General features: G+C 45.0%; 1 protein-coding gene across 1 annotated transcript in view; it reads left to right on the top strand.

Moving 5' to 3' along the window:
* Window positions 1–16,978, top strand: part of DYNC1LI1 (dynein cytoplasmic 1 light intermediate chain 1) — a 38,074-nt gene extending 21,096 nt beyond the window's left edge. The window contains exons 5-13 of the mRNA XM_056129163.1: window positions 4,772–4,941; window positions 6,691–6,784; window positions 9,481–9,616; window positions 10,896–11,007; window positions 13,212–13,271; window positions 13,408–13,452; window positions 14,059–14,179; window positions 15,218–15,373; window positions 16,829–16,978. Of these exons, the coding sequence (XP_055985138.1) occupies window positions 4,772–4,941; window positions 6,691–6,784; window positions 9,481–9,616; window positions 10,896–11,007; window positions 13,212–13,271; window positions 13,408–13,452; window positions 14,059–14,179; window positions 15,218–15,373; window positions 16,829–16,941 (1,007 nt within the window). The 3' untranslated portion in view covers window positions 16,942–16,978. The remainder of the gene's footprint in view (window positions 1–4,771; window positions 4,942–6,690; window positions 6,785–9,480; window positions 9,617–10,895; window positions 11,008–13,211; window positions 13,272–13,407; window positions 13,453–14,058; window positions 14,180–15,217; window positions 15,374–16,828) is intronic.
* Window positions 16,979–20,466: the final 3,488 nt, after the last annotated feature.

The following is a 20,466-nucleotide window of genomic DNA, read 5'->3' as shown; positions in this document are numbered from 1 at the left end:
TTCAGCACTTGCATTTCTTGCAATCCTGCCAAGCTCACCAAAATCAAACATGCCCCAAATGATATTAACAAAGTAAATATAAAGGTGTCAAGCTGGCTTTCTGGTTTATGTAATATATGAATATTTTTAGAGTATTCGATATGCCAGACACAGTAACAACAAAGTCTCCAATGGAGACGTTACTGGGCCCGCTCGAGCAAATCGACGATCAACGGGAGGGCCTTATTTATTTATGTAAATTGAAACTTTTTTTATACAGATTATGAAAGTGATATGGGTTATTTCTTTTTTCAGGTTTTTGGGTCTCACCTGGTAGTGCTCAGGACTTACTTCTGGCTCTTGGCTCAGGAATTACTCCTGGCAGTGTTCAGGATGTAGGATGCTAGGGATTGAACCCGAGTGGCCGCTGCACCATCACTCCAGCCCCAATATAGGCTATTTCTAATAGGTTGTAAATCTCATGTCACAATTCTGAATCTTTTTTGAAAGCTCTTCATTTGCCTTTGCTTAAGAAATACAGAGATTGTGGGGCTGCAGTACAGTGGGTAGGGCTCTTTCCTTGCCTGTGCCTGACCTGGTTTGATCCCCAGCTTCTCAGGTGGTCCCCAGAGCACTGGCTACAGTAATTCCTGGGTGCAGAGCCAGGAGTAAGCCCTGAGCATCACCAGTGTGACCCTAAAACAGAACCAAAAATGAAGACGGTAATACTGCTTTCCTTTATTCTTATGAGCTGCTGATCATTTTTAGGGGAAAATTGATAGCTCACTGAGTTTGATATGCAAGGAGATAGTAAAAATTTAAGGGAATACATTTCCTGAATCATTGAAAAAGATGTCTTAACTGCTTGTAATCTGCACACTTCCCTGCTGACCGTTGCCTGTGTAGTGGATTCACCTTGTTAAAGTCATTCTTGCATAGTAGTGTCTGTGGTAGACCGGCAGCATTGGATCAGGACAGTTGGAAGCTTGACATCTTCTCCATGACTTTTATTCTTTCCATTTTTTCTTTATTCATTTTCTCTCTTCTTTCTCCTCTCCTCTCTTCTTCTGCCTCTTCCTCTTCCTCCTCCTCCTTCATTACCTCCCCCTCCTTTTTCACCACGTCCTCTTCCTCTTCTCATCCTCATCTTCCTCCTCCTTTCTTGACAGAAGTGTACACTATCAGTCTCTCCTACACTCCAGGCCAGAAGTCCTACTGCATCGAGATCCAGGGCTCCCTGTTAGCTTTCGGTCTCTGAGCTGAAGAGTACCAGCTACTGGAGCTGCTCAGGGCACTTGCATTGAGAGGAGGCCTTCACCCAAAGCCCCATGTAGATCATATTCCAGAATACCAGGCTCATAATTACTTCACTTAAAAATAATTGGGGGGCCCGAATGACAGTACAGTGGGTAGGGTGCTTGCCTTGAGTGTGGCTGACCCAGGTTTGATCCCTCATATCCCATATGATTCCCCAAGCCCTTCCAGTAGTAATTCCTGAGTGCAGAGCCAGGAGTAACCCCTGTGTATCGCTGATTGTAGTCCCAAAACAAAAACAAATCAGTGCTTGGGGCCGAAGAGATAGTATAGTGGTAGGATGCTTGCCTTGTATGTGGCTGACCCAGGTTCCATCCCCAGCATCCCATATGGTTCCCCCAAGCACTGCCAGGAGTAATTCTTGAGTGCAGAGCCAGAGGTAACCCCTGAGCATCACTGGGTGTGGCCCCAAAACAAAAATTGGGGCTTGGGACTGAGTGACAGTACAGTGGATAGAGTACTTGTCTTGCATGCAGCTGATCCCATCCCGGGTTTGATCCCATAGGGTACCTCAAGCCTGCCCGGAGTGATCCGAGTACAGAGCCAGGAGTAAGCTTAGGCACAGCCAGGTGTGATCCAAAAACCAGAGGGAAAAAAATCGACGCCAGGGAAGATAGCTCAGAGAGTTGGAGCATATGCTTTGCATACACATGAGCCCCACATTCAACTCTCAGCACCACTTGGTCCCTCGAGCACTGCCAGGTCTAGCCCACACAACCCCCCATGCGCCCCAAATTTAACTTTTTTCTAATTTTCTTTGTAATGCACATTTTATTTTCCCTGCCAGACACAGTAACAACAAAGTCTCCAATGGAGACGTTACTGGGCCCGCTCGAGCAAATCGATGATCAACGGGAGGGCCTTTACCTTTATTTCTAAGCTGCCATCATTCTTTGATATTCTTCTTTGTCTTTCTTTTTTTTTTTTTTTTTTTTTTTTTTTTGGGCTTTTTGGGCCAGACCCGGCGATGCACAGGGGTTACTCCTGGCTCTGCACTCAGGAGTTACTCCTGGCGGTGCTTAGGGGACCATATGGGATGCTGGGAATCGAAACCCGGGTCGGGTGCTTGCAAGGCAAACGCCCTACCCACTGTGCTATCTCTCCAGCCTCGTCTTCCTTTTATTCATTTTTTCGTTTTGCTTTATTTAGGTTTTGGGCCACAATGACCCTGGCAATGTTTGGGGGCTATTCCTATCTCAGTGCTCAGGGGACCATGCGATACCAGGGACAGAACCCAGGCTCTGTCTCTGTGCTAACACGCACTCCAGCCTTCATTTTATCTTGTGATACTCTTTTCTTGCTGTTTTTCTTAGAAAGTCTGACAATTTAAGACTATGTAATAGTCTTTTATAATACTGTAATATTATGAAATGGAACTTTGGTCCCAGTTTTGTTATTTCTCATAGAAAAATCTCAAGAGTATGATTTACTGGTTGTTTTCTTGAAAATTTTTCAGAATATACAAATCAGAGTACATTGTTTTACTGTGTTATAGCTCTCAGTGTATTCTCGTGTTTGTATTCTCTTGCTGACTCTCCAGGTAAGGGCGTGAACCTTAGGCCTTCTATCTCTGAGCCACATCCTCACCCCTCACATTTGCATTTTTGTTTTTGTTTCACTGGCATACCCAGAGTGCTCAGGGGCTAATCCTGGGGGTAAATGCTTGGCGTCACCCCTGGGCTTGCTCAGGGGTCCATGCAGCCCTGGAGAGTGAAACTGGGCCTCGCATGCTGTTATATGCTCCATGAAGCCATGGCTCTCTCTAGCCCTATATGTTAGCTTCTGTAGTCAAGGTTTTCACAGTCTTGCAAATTAGTTCTGAAAATTCATTGCTCGAGCGGGCCCAGTAATGTCTCCATTGGAGACTTTGTTGTTACTGTGTTTGGCATATCGAATACTCTCGGTAGCTTGCCGGGCTCTCCGAGAGGGGCGGAGGAATCGAACTCGGGTTGGCCATGTTGGCCGCTTGTAAGGCGAACGCCCTACCGCTGTGCTATCGCTCCAGCTTCATCAGTGTTGTAATATCTCATGTCTTACCAAGGTTACAGAATGGGTCTAGTAAGACTGCATCAGTGTCAGAGAGAAGAACTGACGTGTGCTTGCTTCAGCAGCAAATATACTGACTTGGGAAAAGTACAGAGATTAGAGCTGGACCCCATGCAAGAATGGCATAGAAATTCGTGCAGCGTTTCATATTGAAAATATGAGGAAGACAACTTGACTGAAGGGTTGAGAAAATAAGTTACATTAAAAAGTCATTTAGGACTGCCTTTGAAATGGAAGAAACCCAGCTGCACACCAGCCTACCCCTCCACCCCCACCTCCACATCACACACACAGACACACACTTTCGTCCTTTAATTCTTTCCATGACATTTTCTCCATGACTTTTATTCTTTCCATTTTTTTCTTTATTCATTTTTAAAAATTTATTTCAACACTGATTTATAAAATAGTTTATAGTACAATTGTTTCAGGCATTCAGTGTTAATACTCCCAACCCTGACCCTTAGTAGGCACAAATGAATCCACTTCATATTGCTTGTTATGACAACTGGCAGATAGATCAAAAACAGATCAATAAAAGTCAATTTGTAATTATTGCTATATCTCACAATGGTGTTACTAAAAGCCGTCTGAGGATTTACAGAGCTTATTGGTGCTGGTTGAATTACTGTTTTCAGTCACTGAGCTGGGTGGCCTTCTGTGTAGCTTTCCCTTCAGATTTGCTGTGCTCCTACTGGGCTGCCAGGATTATGAAATCTGGAGATGTCTTGTGGCCATGTGCTCCAGAGCTGTGGAGCTGGGATGAGACGGCCCCCGGGTGCTCAGCTAAGACATGGGCATACCAGGGATGATTCAGTGACTTAGCGTCTTCTTGAGATCAGGTGTGGGTGGGGACTGCTGGGCCCTCTGGCTGGGAAGGGGGTCTGTTCATTCCCATTCCAAGAGGACCCCAGAGTTCTCAGTGGAGATTGGTCTACTTATGTCAGTTCAGGGGCTTGGCGTCTTTTTGAGAGATTTGGGGGTTTTGGTTTTGGTTTTGGTTTTTGAATACTTCTTTAGAGAAAGAGAAAGTAGAGAGAAAAAGCTATAGTGTGATTTCTCCAAAGTTATCTGCACAGATTGATTCACGTCACTCAACTCTAGATTCTACTTTCAAATAATGTTTTTGGCTTTGATTTGAGGGGCAGGTGGCAGTGCTCGGGGCTGCTCCTGGCTGTATCTGAACACAGGTTGCTCCTGGGGGTCTGAGGGACCGTGCAGAGCCTGCACGGTCCCTTGAGCTCTGCAGCTCCCTGTCGCCTAATTCGAAATGTGGACCCTGAGATCCGTCAAACATTTCACTTCCTCTTTCACAGAAGACAAAGCAGAACTCTAGTGAAAATGCATTTGCAGATTGTGGCTGGGAAAACAACTATGGACTGAAAAAAGCATCATCTAAACTATATTTTAAAATATTTATTTTTATTTTCAGTGATTAGAGACTTCCAAGAATATGTAGAGCCAGGAGAAGAATTCCCAGTGTCTCCCCAGAGAAGAAACACCATGTCACAGGAAGACAAGAATGACAGTGTGGTCTTACCCCTGGGTGCGGACACTCTTACCCATAACTTGGGCATTCCAGTGCTAGTAGTTTGCACGAAGGTTAGTTGCTTCTGATACTAACCTGGGGGGGGGGGGGGGGAGGTGCTCTGTCTAGAGTTGAGCTCTTCGTTTTCCAAGGCAAGTGCACTACCACTGAGCCACTCTCCCGGCCCCTAAAACCTGAGATTATTCATGTTTTTTGTAACTGTAAAATTTATACATACTAAACACTACAAAAATTACCAGCAACCAAGGAATAGGGTGACTCACTTTGAAATGTTTAAGATACAGTCTGGCACCTGCTTTTCAAATGGTGATTTTGGTGCAGTAAATTATTATTTTTAATTTTTTTTTTAAAAAATCTTTTAAAGTTGTCACAGTATAATTTTTATTTTAGTGGGGAGGTCTTTGGGCTACTCCTGGCTCTGTGCTCCGGGGTCACTCCTAGCAGTGGTGGGAGACCATAGCCAGTGTCCAGCAGTCAGACTGGCATTGGCTGCAGGGAAGGCAAGTACCTCAAACCCTGCTCTGCCTCTCTGGCCCCACACCATAGGATTTTTTTTGGGGGGGGGGGTCACACCTGGTGACGCACAGGGGTTACTCCTGGCTAATGCACTCAGGAATTACTCTTGGCGGTGCTCGGGAGACCATAAGGGATACTGGGAACCGAACCCGGGTCAGCTGTGTGCAAGGCAAATGCCCTACCCTTCATGCTATCGTTCCAGCCCCCCTACACCATAGAATTCTTTTGTGTATTGTTTGGTTTTAGTTTGCCAAAGAGCTGCTAATGGCAGTTATTCTCTGTGTCATATCACAGTCGGACCCAGACGCTCTGGATCCCTGTCACATGACCCCTGAGCACCTTAGAAGTGACTCCCTTCTCTCTCTTCCTCCCCCCACCACACACACACACAGAATATGTCCTGGAGTATACCCCGGCCCACTGCTCGGTGTTGCCCCCCCAAAAAACAAAACATAAAACATAGCTGCCCCATTGCTCAAAGCAAAAAGGTTCCTTCACATGTTGATACAGTCATGGCTTGCACTTGAGCATGACTTTACACAAATTCCAAACCTTAGACCTGCTAGTCAATGTTGTTAGACTTTTGGCACAGGGGCCTAAACCCAGGGCCTCATCCAGCCCTGTCGCTAACCCGCATCCCTGCTTCTGGTCTACACTCCTGCATGTACAGAAATGTTTTCCTCTGGTTTCTTACCACATTCAACATGGCACAGAAGTCAGTGCTTTTTTTGTTTTGTTTTTCTGGCCACAACCGGCTGTCTTCAGGATTTACTCCTGTTGGGGCTCGAGGGATCATTTGGGATGCTGGGGATTGAACCCAGGTTGGCCGCAATGTAAGGCAAGCATCCTAATCCCTAATCTCCAGCACAGAAATGAGTGTTTTTCTAAAAGAAATAAAATTATTCACTAGTTTTCCAATTAAAGGCCAGAATCTTAAAACTCCAGATGTTTCGGAGTAATTGAGGGACCGGTGAGATAATAAGTGGGTAGGGCACTTGCCTTTCACATGGCCAGCCCAGGTTTGATCCCTTACATGCCATATGGTCTCCCAAGCCCATTAGGAGTGACCCCCGAGCGCAGAACCAGCGCATGAAAACCCTGACCACTGCTGGGAGTGGCCCCCAAACCAAATTAAGAAAAGACTTCATTGAAATTCTGGATCCTGCTAATCATCACTCTTAGCAGAGAGTGGTGATTTTATAACATCCTCTACCCAAAACTAAACTGTTTGAATCATTAAAGTTAATGTTTTGTTTCTTTGTCTTGTAATTCTTTTAACTCCACAGTGTGATGCAATTAGTGTATTGGAGAAAGAACATGACTACCGAGATGAACACTTTGATTTTATTCAGTCACACATCCGGAAGTTCTGTTTACAGTGTATCCTTTCCCTGCATCGCTGACCCTATAGCCTGGTTTTCAAAGTGGAGGTATTAAAAACTCGTGGGTGGGGGCTGGAGCGATAACACAGCGGGAAGGGCGTTTGCCTTGCACGCGGCCGACCCGGGTTCGATTCCCAGCATCCCATATGGTCCCCTGAGCCCCGCCAGGAGTAATTCCTGAGTGCAGAGCCAGGAATAACCCCTGTGCATCACCAGGTGTGACCCAAAAAATAGAAAAAAATAAATACATAAATACAATAAAAAAAAAAAAAACTCGTGGGTTTCTGAAATTCCATGAGCATTTTCCCTTCTGTTTCTGGTTAGAAATTTCACCTAGTTCCTGAGTATCTATATCTTGTTTTTTGAGATTTGAAAGCAAGTATAGAAATAATGTAGCTTTGATTTGTCATGTTTAAAAAATACTATGCATAAGGAAAATAAATTATCCATCGTATGTGGAAAATAGGGCTGGAGCAATAGCACAGTGGGTAGGGCATTTGCCTTGCAAGCGACCAACATGGCCGACCCAAGTTCGATTCCTCCGCCCCTCTCAGAGAGCCTGGCAAGCTACCGAGAGTATCTCACCCGCACAGCAGAGCCTGGCAAGCTACCCGTGATGTATTCGATATGCCAAACACAGTAACAATTGTCACAATGTGGAAAATAAACCCTGGGCGCTGTTGGGTATGATCCCTCCCTGGCTCTCCTAACCCCAAATCAGTCAATTAAAATTCAGTAACATTTAGAAAGTAATACTGGCCTAGTGGAAGTACAGGAGTTAAGACACTTGACTTGCCTGCGGTCAGTCACGGTTTGATCAGCAATACCGCCAGGAGTCAGGCCTGTGTACTGCCAGTGTGGCCCAGCTCCCCTTCCTCCCAAACGAGCAGTGCTCTTTCCGGTGGCTGTGCAGTGGGGCAAGATCAGTACCTAGGTTTCTATGTTTTTATTTAATATGGTTCGTCTGTTATGCTCCCTTTTTTTGGGGGGGGGGGGGGTTTCACAACCAGCAGTACTCAGGGGTTACTCCTGGTCCTACACTCAGGAATTACTCCTGGTTGCGCTTTGGGGACCATATGGGGTTCCGGGGATTGAACCCGGGTCGGCCATGTGCAAGGCAAATGTCCTACCTACTGTACTATGGCTCCGACCCCTACTTTCACATTTTAATTCGATTATTTAAAAATATTTTGTACTTATCTAAAGATTTACTGGGGCTGGAGCAATAGCACAGCAGGTACGGCAAAGCCTGGCAAGCTACCCATGACATATTCGATATGCCAAAAATAGTAACAACAAGTCTCACAATTTGTTGTGAGATGTTACTGGTCCCCGCTCAAGCAAATCGATGAACATTGGGAGGACAGTGCTATAGTGCTAAGATTTAATGAAGTGGAAAATTCCAAGTGAGGCTGGAGATCTATAGTTTTTATTTTGTTTCCTATGAGGAATTTTTTTTATACAGTATTTTTTTTTAAGTCAGCTCGATGTGAGGTTTTATTTATTTATTTATTGCTTTTTGGGTCACACCCGGCGATACACAGGGGTTACTCCTGGCTCTGCACTCAGGAATCACTCCTGGTGGTGCTCAGGGGACCATATGGAATGCTGGGAATCGAACCTGAGTAGGCTGCGTGCAAGGCAAACGCCCTAGCCGCTGTGCTATCATTCCAGCCCCAGTATTTTGTTTTTTTTAAAATCAATTTGTTATACCCATTATAATTTCTAAAAATACGAGTAATATGTCGGAGAGGTAGTACAGTGGGTAAGGTGTTTGCCTTGCACATGTCAGGCCAGGTTTAATACCCACATGTGGTCCCTTGAGCACTGCCAGGAGTGATCCCTGAGCATAGAGCCAGAATTAAGCCTTGAGTATCACTGCCAGGTGTGGCTTAAAATCAGAAAAAAGAAAAAAACAAGGAGTAAAGTAATAGCTGTCAAGTTTAGATTTCATGAATGTTTTTGGGTGTGGGGCCCGCACACACTGGTGCTTGGAGGAGACTCCTCACTTGGGGCCCCTGTGGGCACCCAGTGCCCAGTCCATGCCCTCTGGCCTCCGGAACCTGCTCTCTGGCCCCTCAGGTTATTCTTAAAAGCGTCCTGATGAAAAGGTCTTTATCGACAAGGCAAACGAATTCATGTAATTAAAGCAAAAATGACTTCTTCGTGTCCTCTAAATACAGAGGTGGTGTGGTGTCAGTATTACTCAGTTGACTGTTGGCATAATGAGACTTGCTCCCTGAATAAATGAATTACATAGGGATTGTTTTTTTGTATTTTAGCCCATGGTGAGAGACATTTAATGCTCCTTAGAAATGAATTTTGAGGTGTCAGGAAGCTCAGGACCCTGATTAGGTCATTTCTCCACCCCCACCCCCTACCCCCTCACTCCCCGGCCCCTAGGCACTGTGGGGTGTGGACCCTTCACCTCTGGTACCACTCCATTGGCCCACGGCTCTGCAGGGCCATAGCAGCGCTGCACCCTCAGCCCTAACCTGGCAGCAGCTGGCAGAGTGCTGCTTGGGACTGGCCCCCGGCTCTGCCCCTGCGGGAAGAGAAGTTAATTTTCAGGACTGGAGATGGTGCTCAAGTGATAGAGAATAATCCTGCAGCTCAAATGGGAAACTGAGGATATAGTTCTATGTTGCCTCTTCACGGAGTTTGTCTAAAAATTTCTTTAATGAGACATTTCAGATGGTGCGGCACTTATTTACACTTCGGTAAAAGAAAATAAAAATATAGATTTGGTATATAAATACATCGTCCAAAAGCTATATGGATTTCCCTATAAGATTCCTGCTGTGGTGGTGGAAAAAGATGCAGTATTTATGTAAGTATGCGCTTGAATGTATTATTTTGTGATACGATGTTGAGTCAGCATTTTTGCTTTTGAGCTGGGCCAGTGGATCTCTACAGAATGAATAAAAATCTGCTTCTGTAGCACTGTCCTCCCGTTGTTCATCAATTTGCTCAAGCGGGCCCAGTAATGTCTCCATTGTGAGACTTTATTGTTACTGTGTTTGGCATATTGAATACGCCACGGGTAGCTTGCCAGGCTTTGCCATGCAGGCGAGATACTCTTGGTAGCTTGCTGGGCTCTCCAAGAGGGGCGGAGGAATCAAACCCGGCTCTGCTGGGCTGGCCGCATGCAAGGCAAATGCCCTATAGCTGTACTATCGCTCCAGCCCAAGAATTTGCTTCTAGTTTTTTTAATTTTTACAAACCTGCCTTGTTCTCTCATGTCACTCACTGCCTTTTATTTTTACTACTTGCCTGAGCTTTAAAAAAAACTAAACTAGGGGCTGGAGCAATAGCACAGTGGGTAGGGCATTTGCCTTGCATGCAGCAGACCCAGGTTCGATTCCCAGCATCCCATATGGTCTCCCGAGCACCGCCAGGAGAGATTCCAGAGTGCATGAACCAGAGTGCATGAACTCCTGTGCATCACTGGGTGTGACCCAAAAAAGAAAAAAAAAAACCTAAACTAAAAACAATACTCACTCTTTTTAGCTAACCTGTCTGGGGGCTGCATCTGCCATCTATCCTTTTAATAATACTTAAAGAACCAGTCTGTAGTTGAGGTAGGTTTTTAAGCTAGATAGACTTTTAGAACATTGTCTGAATAAAAGTGGGAGGTGTAGTCCTCGCCTTTGAGCTGGGACAGCAGTGCAGAGGGCTGAGCGCATGCTTTGCGTGCCGGAAGCCCTGCTTTGGTTCCTGGTACCACCTGGTCCCCTGAACACCTCTGGGAGTGACCCCCCCCCAGCACTGATTTGGAGTAGCCCCCAGGCACTGCCAGGTATGTACCCAACCCCCTCCGTAGCAAAAATAATTACCACCTACTTGCTTGCATTCCCAGAACCTTTGTTTTGTTTTTAACTTTTAAGAAATTTTTATTAAGGTTATATATACACACCGAATAATGGCATTTTTAAAAATCAGAGTCAAAATATTTAAAAAGCAATTAATCATAATTTAGTTGTATAATTGAAAGACTGGCTAATTTTTGCTATCATTGGTGAAAATATTCCCTTTAATATGACTGTGGATGGATTGAATGAAAGAATTACCATATAGACACATAATAATTCATATGTTTTTCTTTCCAGTCCTGCAGGGTGGGATAATGATAAGAAAATAGGAATACTACATGAAAATTTTCAAACGTTAAAAGCAGAAGATAATTTTGAAGACATTATAACTAAACCACCAGTTCGGAAGGTAATAGTTTCAGTATATGGTCTTAATTCTTATGCTTTTAAACTGAGGAGGAAGTCTGTAAAATTCAGTGAGTAGACAGGAAGGTAAAAGAGATCTTTTCAGTTTCTAGTGTGCAGCAGAAAATAAAGATTTTTATTAAAATATAAAATAGTGTTGCTGGAGTGATAGCACAGCGGGTAGGGCGTTCGCCTTACAAGCGGCCAACATGGCCGACCCGAGTTCGATTCCTCCGCCCCTCTCGGAGAGCCCGGCAAGCTACCGAGAGTATTCGATATGCCAAACACAGTAACAACAAAGTCTCCAATGGAGACGTTACTGGGCCCGCTCGAGCAAATATATATATATATATAATACTCAGTTACTGAACCAGTACTTTTTTATTAGCAAATTTTAGCACAATGTTTATATTCTAATGGAAATCATGGGTTGGCATATGTAAAATGTATGAATTGGTAGAAATTATGGCCAGTGTCAGCTAAAAGCCAAGACAGCAGTGCTGTAGTGATTTTATTAGTTTCTCCCTGCTCAGTCCCATTTTGTGTTTCTCCCAGTCCTAAGTCTTCTCCGTAGCCCGACACTGTCCAGTTTCTTGTATTAAGTTTAATGTTGGCTGTGACCTGTCCTTCTTAACGATTGTTCCTCTGGGTTTCAGAAGGTACTTTTTCTTTCTGTACTGTTTTCGTGTTAAGTGTGCATGGCATTCTATAGATAGATCGCATAAATGGTTCCGCAAAGATTATGAAAATGAGTGTTTGCAAGTAGTACGTCTCACTTCCTGACTGTTAATTGGGGTAAGCATGTTTTAGGGAAAAAAAATAACGTTAACAATAATACTAAGAATCCAAATGTTTCCTGGGGATGTGACTCAGTGTCTGAGCATATGCCTTGGACATGGAGAAGTTGATGTTGATCCCTTGCAGCACACACACACTCATGCATGCAGGATAAAAGAATCCAGCAGTGCTGGAGAGATAGTTCAGCAGGTAGGGCACTTGGTGAACTGTGTGTCATCCCTGGCACCCCATATGGTCCCCTAAGTATTGCCAGGAGTGATTCTTGAGTGAGGAGCCAGGAGTATGCCTGTAGCATCGCTGGTGTGGCCCCTTACACGAAAAAAAAGGGGAATCCAGATCCAAGAGATTGTACAGTGGGTAAGGTACTTGCCTTGTGTGCGGCCCATCTGGGTCCAATCCTCCACTCCCTACATGGGCCCTGAACTGAGAGAGATCCCTGAACTGAGTCAGGGGTAAGTCCTTAGAACCACCAGAGAACCACCAGTGTGGCACCTCTCGGGCCCCCCTAAAAATAATATCCAATTGTTTACACTGGACATCTTAGTGGATTTTTCAAAATTTTATTTAAATTTATTTTTTGCTCTTTGAGTCACACCCGGCAATGCCCGTGGGTTACTCTTGGCTATGCATTCAGGAATCATTCCTGGTGGTGCTTGGGGACTATATGGGATGCTGGGAATCAAACCCAGGTTGGCTGCATGCAAGGCAAATGCCCTTCCCCCTGTATTATTGCTCTGGCCTCATCTATAGTGAATTAGAAATAAAAATATTGCCAGATGAAAAACCCTGGTAGTGCCTGGTTTGCCTGTTTGTTGAAAGAAATGTACACCTTAACCAAAAAGAATGTATTGTCCCTTTTCACTTTTTGCAACAAAATTGTTCTTTATGTTGTCAGTCATTCATGCCACAGATACTGAGAACCCTCTCATGCACTTTATTGGCGATAGAAGCTGATAGGAGGGTAACGCAGTTGTAAATAAACACAAAGCCGTGGTCAGAGCTAGGAGAAGGGGAGAGTAGCCGAGAGAACTGAGGCTGGCAGGAGACTGTTTCAGGTGTGTGCTCAGGAGTCCTAGGTGGGTGGAAGCTACACCCTGGGTAACCCAGGGACAGAACATTCGCTTACTGCAGACAGTTATTGGACAGCTCTGCTGCAGGCGTCTGGGTAAACTGCTCCCCTGTGCAATAGAGTATGGGCTCATTACTGTTAGTGATTCTGGGGGTTGGGGGGAGCCACTCCTGGTGGTGCCAGACCTTAAACCCGGGGCCCCCTCTCATGGAGCATGTGTGCTAACTCTTTGAGCCTGCCTCCCCAGACACATCCCTGTTGTTCATTTTTTCAAGAATGTGCTTAATCTTGAGGAACAAGTTATTTCTGGCAGTTGCTGATGTATGCATTGTTCATTTCAGTTTGTGCATGAGAAGGAGATTGTGGCAGAAGATGATCAGGTGTTTCTTATGAAGCTACAGGTATGATGCCACCTCAGAAGCACACTTGGGTGATTAATGGGAAGTTAATTGCATATTTAATTGCATATTTTTCCTTCAGAAATGCAGCAGTACATGCCACGGTTGTCTAATCTAGAATGTCTTCTGTGCTTTTCAGTCCCTTTTGGCAAAGCAACCACCAACTGCAGCTGGAAGACCCGTGGTCAGTATTAAAGATTTTCATAAAATTATTAAAATGCAATGCAGATTGTTTGAGTTCTTTCTTTCTGAAGTACATTACATGGCTTCTGTGGCTGTGCTTTATTACATCCTTGAAATCAGAATTCTTTTGGGATTTGAGGTTTTGAAAGATAAAACTTGCTTCCCTTTTAGAATGTTTCAACCATAAACACTTTGCAGTGTCTGTCATCCCTTAATGACTGTGCTGAACCCTGTGTATTCTATTTTATAAATCCTCACCACAGCCCAGCAAGGCAGGTGTGTGATGCAGCTGGGGCAGATTAGGTTGTGGAGGATGTCGTCCTTTCTCTGATGGGACACAAGTCAGATCGGGAACCCAGACGGGACTCCCAAAGTCCCCCCTACAGACACCCAATTACCCAGTGAACTCATCTCTCCCCATCACAGGGAATGTGGTGCTCTCAAAGGTGCTGGGCCTTGTTTTCTGATAGGGGCTGCGAGCGCCCGTCAGCCTGTCAGGGCCTTGCGGTGTGAAGGACCCTCGCCTTGGGAGAGGGGGCAGGCGCGCGCGGCTTGTCTTGGTGCCTGTCCTGGGTGTTTGTAACCAGAGCTCTCCTGCTCTTTCTAGGATTCCTCCCCCAGAGTCCCCGGAGGCTCCCCTCGCACCCCCAACAGATCTGTGTCGTCCAACGTCGCTAGTGTGTCGCCCATCCCTGCTGGGTCCAAAAAGATCGACCCGAACATGAAAGGTACGTGCTTGGCTCCTCCGGGGAGACAATAGGAAGAACTCTCCTTAAACACCATCATTCCATTTTTCTGTGCCACAGCTTCTAATTTTGTGGATAGAATTTTACGCCAATAGCTGGGGAACCATTTCCAGTACCTATTTATGTTTTTTGGGGGGCGGGGGAGTTGCAGTGGTGAGGGGGAGCCCCGGCAGTGTTCGGGCACTGCTCCCCATATGTAGCCCGGCAGTGCCCCGTTGGTTCTGTGCTCAGTGCTGGGGACATGGTGCTACTCAGGCCCAATGCCGAGGGCCCACCGGGGCCATACTGAGCAGTGCTCAGGGCATTATGTGGTGCTAAGGATTCAACGCAGAGCGTCCCGAGTGCTAGATGGGCAGTGTACCCCTCTCAGCCCTCTTCCCACCCTCAGAAGGTCACTCCCGGGCAATGCAAGTGCTCTTCCGTGGCTCTGGCTGGTGCTGGGGTGAAACCCAGGCCTCCTGCGGGCCCCGGAAATGCTCCAGCTCTTCACACTCTCTAGTCTAAGATCCGCTTTCAGAAGGGAGATGAGGGTGTGGGGGCAGTTAGGCTGCAGCATCTGTTGCCCCGATAATTGTCTGATCTGGTGGACTGGGCGCCTGGCTTCGTCCTCCCAATGTTGCACTGGCTGGAGGGGACATGGCCTTCCTTCCCGAGTAGAGACAGGCCGTTCTCGGGTCCAGGGTAGACGAGGAGCTGCATCCCCCGGCTGGAACCTCCAGACCCGCAGGGAGAGAAAATGGTTGTAGCCTTTAAAAAAATTATATTCTGATCATTATTGATTGATTGTAATTATTTCAATAATTCCATTCTTCAGTTACTCAGATTTTATTTTGTCTACAAGCAAATTATAAAAGAAGTAAGCTGGCCTCTTTGAAAGGTCAGACGACCAGTTTGGAACATACAGCCCTTAAGTTTGCAGACCTTTTTTGTTTTCTGTGTGATTATCGATGTGTAAATATCGTCAGTATTTATAGAGAGGTCTGCTGCATTTGATTGAATGGTTTTGCTTTTCGTTTGTAGCTGGAGCCACGAGTGAAGGTGTGCTGGCCAATTTCTTCAACAGTTTGCTGAGTAAAAAGACCGGCTCTCCAGGAGGCCCTGGTGTTGGCGGCGGGAGCCCTGGAGGGGGCGCTGGAGGTGGAGGCAGTGGTTTCCCTCCCTCTGCCAAAAAGTCAGGTAGGTTTTGGCGGGGGCTTGTGCTTTAATAAACAGCATGAGAGGGTTTCGTTGAGACAGAATTTACCTCGAAGTAAGTTCACTCATTTAAAGTACACAGTTTGATAGTTTCAGAATATTGACAGAGTTGTACAAGCCGTGATCATTATCCGATTTTAAAACGTGATCCGTCCCTCCCGAAGAACCCTTGAAGGTGTCAGCGGTTTCTCCTTTCCTCTCCTTCGAAGTCCCCATCCTAGGCCTCTCTTTTGGTTTGTGTGTGTGTTTGGGTTTTGGGGCCATACCTGGTGGGACTCAGGGCTTACTCCTTGTGGGGCTCGGGAGGCCATGCAGTGCCAAGGATTGAACCAGGGTCAGCCAAATGCAAGGACCTCCCGAAACCACTTGACTCTGTGACCCTGACCCATATATATTTTTTTTAATCTATTTCCTTGGCACCCTTTTTGTAAATATTCACAGGTGCCTTTTTTTTCTTTCTTTACCCTTTTGGGTTTCTAGGTTTAAGTTAAATTACTTCTTGACTTTTCCTACTGGCAGTTTAGAAGACGAAGCTTTTTAAAGACTGCTGACTTAGTTCCCACTCATTCCTCATCTTCCCAGATTCTCTGTCACTGTTTTTATTGAGGCCTTTAAAAATAGACCGCTTTATGAGAATAAATAGTAGGATCTAATTTGATGTCTTAGCTGTCCCGTGATTTTTTGTTTATTTTGGTTTTTTGTTTTTAGGGCCACACCTGGCAGTGCTCAGGATCGACTCCCAGCTCTGTGCTTAAGTGTTGGCTCCTGGTGTGATGCTGGGGGTCAGACCTGCGCCTCTCTCAGGCGAGCATGTGTCCAGTGTTCAGCTCTTTGTCTTCCCCAGACCCTGCAAGTTAAAATAAGGGAAAAGTTTTTTTTTTCTCTTTCTGATTTATTTTCTTTTTTTTTTCTGCTTTTTGGGTCACACCTGGCGATGCACAGGGTTTACTCCTGGCTCTTCACTCAGGAATCACCCCTGGCGGTGCTCAGGGGACCATATGGGATGCTGGGAATCGAACCCGGGTTGGCCGCGTGCAAGGCAAATGCCCTACCCGCTGTGCTATTGCTCCAGCCCCTCTTTTTTTTTTTTTTTTGAAAACATTTCTAAAGCAAAATTATTTATATAACTTAGTATGTTATTTAAAGGATTTGGGGTTTTGGGGTTTTTGGTTTTTTTTTTTTTAATTTTTTTTGGTGGGGGGAGCAGAGCACACTCAGAGTGACTCCTGGCAATATTCAGGGTACCGTGTGGGGGTGCTTGGGAATCAAACCCTGGCCAGTCACATGCCAGGCAAGTGCATTACCCGCTGCTATACCCCCAGTCTACAATATAAACTTTATGAAACCATTTGCGGTTTAAGTGAAGAGAAATTTGTGTAAAAGAAGTTTCGACTCATGTCTCAGTGTTTTTTTTTTTTTGTCTTCCCTCCAATGCAGGCCAGAAGCCTGCCGTAGCTGATGTTCATGCTGAACTGGACAGAATCGCACGGAAACCCGTGGCAGTTTCTCCTACAACACCCACATCTCCTACGGAAGGAGAGGCTTCTTGAAGATACCAAATAAAGCCATTTATTCAGTTTTCTGGGATGATGTAACATTGCCTCTGCCTTTTCCTTCAAAAGTGGAGTTAGGGACCTGGAGTGCTTTTTCGGACGGACTAAATTTGTGTCTCTTTTGTGTGTGGTCGCCCGTTTCCATGAAGGGAGCTCTGCGGGGAACGCACACTCTGCTTTGTGCGGGCTTGCTCTTTGCATGGCCACTTTGCATAAGGAAGTCATTTTGGATTTTGAAAGACTCAAAACTTCTAGATCTCTGACGTACAGTTATGGATGGTATTCTAAAGGCAGTTTCAAACACAGGAGGGCTGAGGGAAGGGCAGGAAATATGTTGTGGGCATTTGACCGACTTGGAAATCCAAGCTTATTTTTAGTTAAGGCTTATTGAAATCCTTTTTAAAATCATACATTAGTTTTTTCTGGGAAAGAGAAAATGATCAATGTCAGGTTTTCCAAATTTCCGTAAATATAACCATCACACACGGAATATACTGGGAAAACTCAAGATAGCATTTGATACATAGTTGTCTCAATCTATGATCCTGTAAATTGTCCTCAAACTATGATTTAGACATATTGACCAAGATTTGTTTCTTTAACTGAACAACGGAAGAAAGCACACTGCCTATAAACATGTAAGAGAAAAATGCAGAGGTTATTCAAATGTAAAAAGGTAATGGTCTTCGAATTTGTCTATATATATATACCTACCTATATATATATATGGCTCTGCCTTAATATACCCCTTTTTGTTTGTGACTTTCAACTGTATTCAGTCAATAAAGTATTTATTCTCTGCATTCAGGTACAAATAACATTGCATTCTGATATCTACATTTGTGTTTATCAGTACTTTGAAGTTTTTAGCTTAATGGGATTATTAAGCATTCTTATCCAATACACAAGTAAGCCTAATGTCTGCATTATTAGTAAGAAATACAGCCGTTTATCATGAGGATACAGGAAGAAGTGAGGTTTTCGGGCTCAGCACAGGCCTTGACGTGGAGGTTAGACTCTAACGGGTGACAGTGCTTCCACTTTTTTTCTAAATGCCTGTTTTAGAACCGTGCTCAGAATGTCTTTGGGTTTTTTTTGTTTGTTTGTTTTGCTTTTTGGGTCACACCGTGTGATGCACAGGGGTTACTCCTGGCTCTGTACTCAGGAATCACTCCTGGCAGTTCTCAGGGGACCATATGGGATACTGGGAATTGAACCCGGGTCGACACCGTGCAAGGCAAATGCCCTAGCCGCTGTTTTATTGCCTCAGCCCCTGGTTTTTGTATTTTTAATTGAAGCTTAGCTAAAGAACAAATCTACAGTAGATCTGTTGAGTCAGATAATCAGGGGGAAATGGTTATTACCCTTAAGTTGGTCGTTGTGGCAATTTCTCTCCTCTAAAATCTCCACATGCCAGGAATGGATCAGACACACGCTTGACCGACATGGGTGAGCTTGAGTGACTTTGATCTCCAGCATCACACATAGAAAAAATTGAGAAGTAGAATCTTTAGTTACTGAAAATGTGGCACTAGGGAGATACTACAATAGGTAGGGTGTGTGGCCTTGAATGTGGTTAAATCCAGATTCAATCCCTGGCACCCTGTATGGTCCCCTGAGCCCCACCAGGTTTAAGCCCTGAGCACTGCCAGGTGTAGCCCCAAAACCCAAAAATAAATTACTGAAATTTTCAAATTTTCTCTGGCATTTTAATAGTTGAATATAAATTTTAAAATATATAGTAGTAATTACATTGTGAAAAAATTTTAAGGTACTCATAAACATGGAAAAATTAATTTATTTCATAGGGGCCATTCTCAGCGTGCTTAGTAGCCACCAGAACTACACCTGGAGGTGTCAATTATGTTAATAATGCTCATAAATTTAAAATATTAGAGGTGGAGGGTCTGGATTGATTAACAGCAGGTAGGTCACTTACCTTGCACACAGCCAACATTGGTTCTATACTTGACACCCTAGATCATCCCTGGGCACTGCTTGGGTGTCCACTGCAGATTATTGGGGGGAAAAAAGGTAGATAACACCAAAAGCGAAGTAAAATGGGAAACAAAAAACTGAAAGAACATTTCCAACATAATCAGCTTTTAAAGCGCTAATACTCCTAATTAAAAAGAACTCTTAGAGGTGGAAAGACCCAAGCTGCCATAGAACATAAATAGGCAACAGACATAAGTAGACAACTCAAAAATAGTATTTTTTAAATGGCCCTTGAACATATGGAAATATGTTCAGCTTTCTTCATAGGAGAAATGCAGATTTAAGCCACACAAAAATATTTATTCTATTTGAATTTCAAAAGTTTTACCACCAATATGCTTTACCCTTTGTTGGAAAGAAGATGGAGAAACCAGAGAGAAAAAATACATATTAAAAAAAAATTTTTTTTTAACTGCTTAATCTAGGAGTGCAAAGCAGTGCAGTCTGCAATGTTTCCCATGTTAAAGCCCAGATTTGGGGCCTCATCCAGAACTGCTCACTCAGATTTTGGGTAGAACAGGACAATTTGCATTTCCAGTTTCCAGGTGCTAATGCTAATGCCAGTTCCAGGAGGGAAGTTTGCTGACGGCTGGAGAGATAGTACAGCAGGTAAGGCCTTGCACCAGGTTGCTGGGTTTGATCCTGGTAACCCATACAGTTCCCCAAGCACTTCTGGGAGTGACCTTTGAGCAAGCCAAGGTGTGATCTAACACCCCGTAGCCACCACCTCCCGGCACCCTTCTTTCAAAAGTTTGCTTTAGGGGTCAGGGAACTGGCTCAAAGAACTGCATACAGGAGCCCCCAATGAAATGACAGCAGGGAAGTTAAAGAATTTATTTTCCCACTCTCCAAATCCAGAAACCTTTAACAGCAGAGCCAGGATTAGTACCCATGCGCCCTCTGGTGGAAAGGAGATGTGGCGCCTGTTGGCTTATCTGGCTTTGCGGGGGACTGAACTATCCACTGTAGATTTCTCACCTGAATAGATTTCTCACCTGAACTCTGCTTATCTTAGGTCCTTGTCCCCTGGGACTGTTGAGAAGTGCCTACAAGGAGCTTTAAAAGCTTTCATTTCTGAGAGAGGCCTCCCACAGGCTGCTCTAGGCCTGGAGGGCCCCTGAGGCTCTTCTGGGCAGTCCAGCTGCAGCTCAATGCTAGCGCCCAAAATGTGCTACTAGGGCCCTGTGGTGTCGTGGATCACCTGGGTCTCCCAGGGGTCATGTGGCGCTGGAGACTGAACTGGTTGGGCTGACCGCAAGGGTGTGTCTTGACCCCTGCACTGTCTCTCCCACCTTCGTGCTAACCTAAACCCCCTTCCTAGGAACTCATTCCTGAACATGCAGATGCTTCTGGGCTGGAAATGGAGCTCAGTGGAAGAGCATCTGCCTCCCGTGTCAGAGTCCGTGGCTTTGTATGGTGAAGCCATGCCTTTTCATGGTACCATCAACTCTGTGAACATCTTCCAAATGTCTCCTGTCTTTCCATAACGGTGCCAAGAATTGAACTCTCTGCCCTCTCTTCAGA

The sequence above is a fragment of the Sorex fumeus genome, unplaced genomic scaffold, assembly GCF_029834395.1.
Source record: "Sorex fumeus unplaced genomic scaffold, SorFum_2.1 ptg000072l, whole genome shotgun sequence".
NCBI lineage: Eukaryota > Metazoa > Chordata > Mammalia > Eulipotyphla > Soricidae > Sorex > Sorex fumeus.
This window is presented reverse-complemented; position numbering and strand designations above follow the sequence as displayed.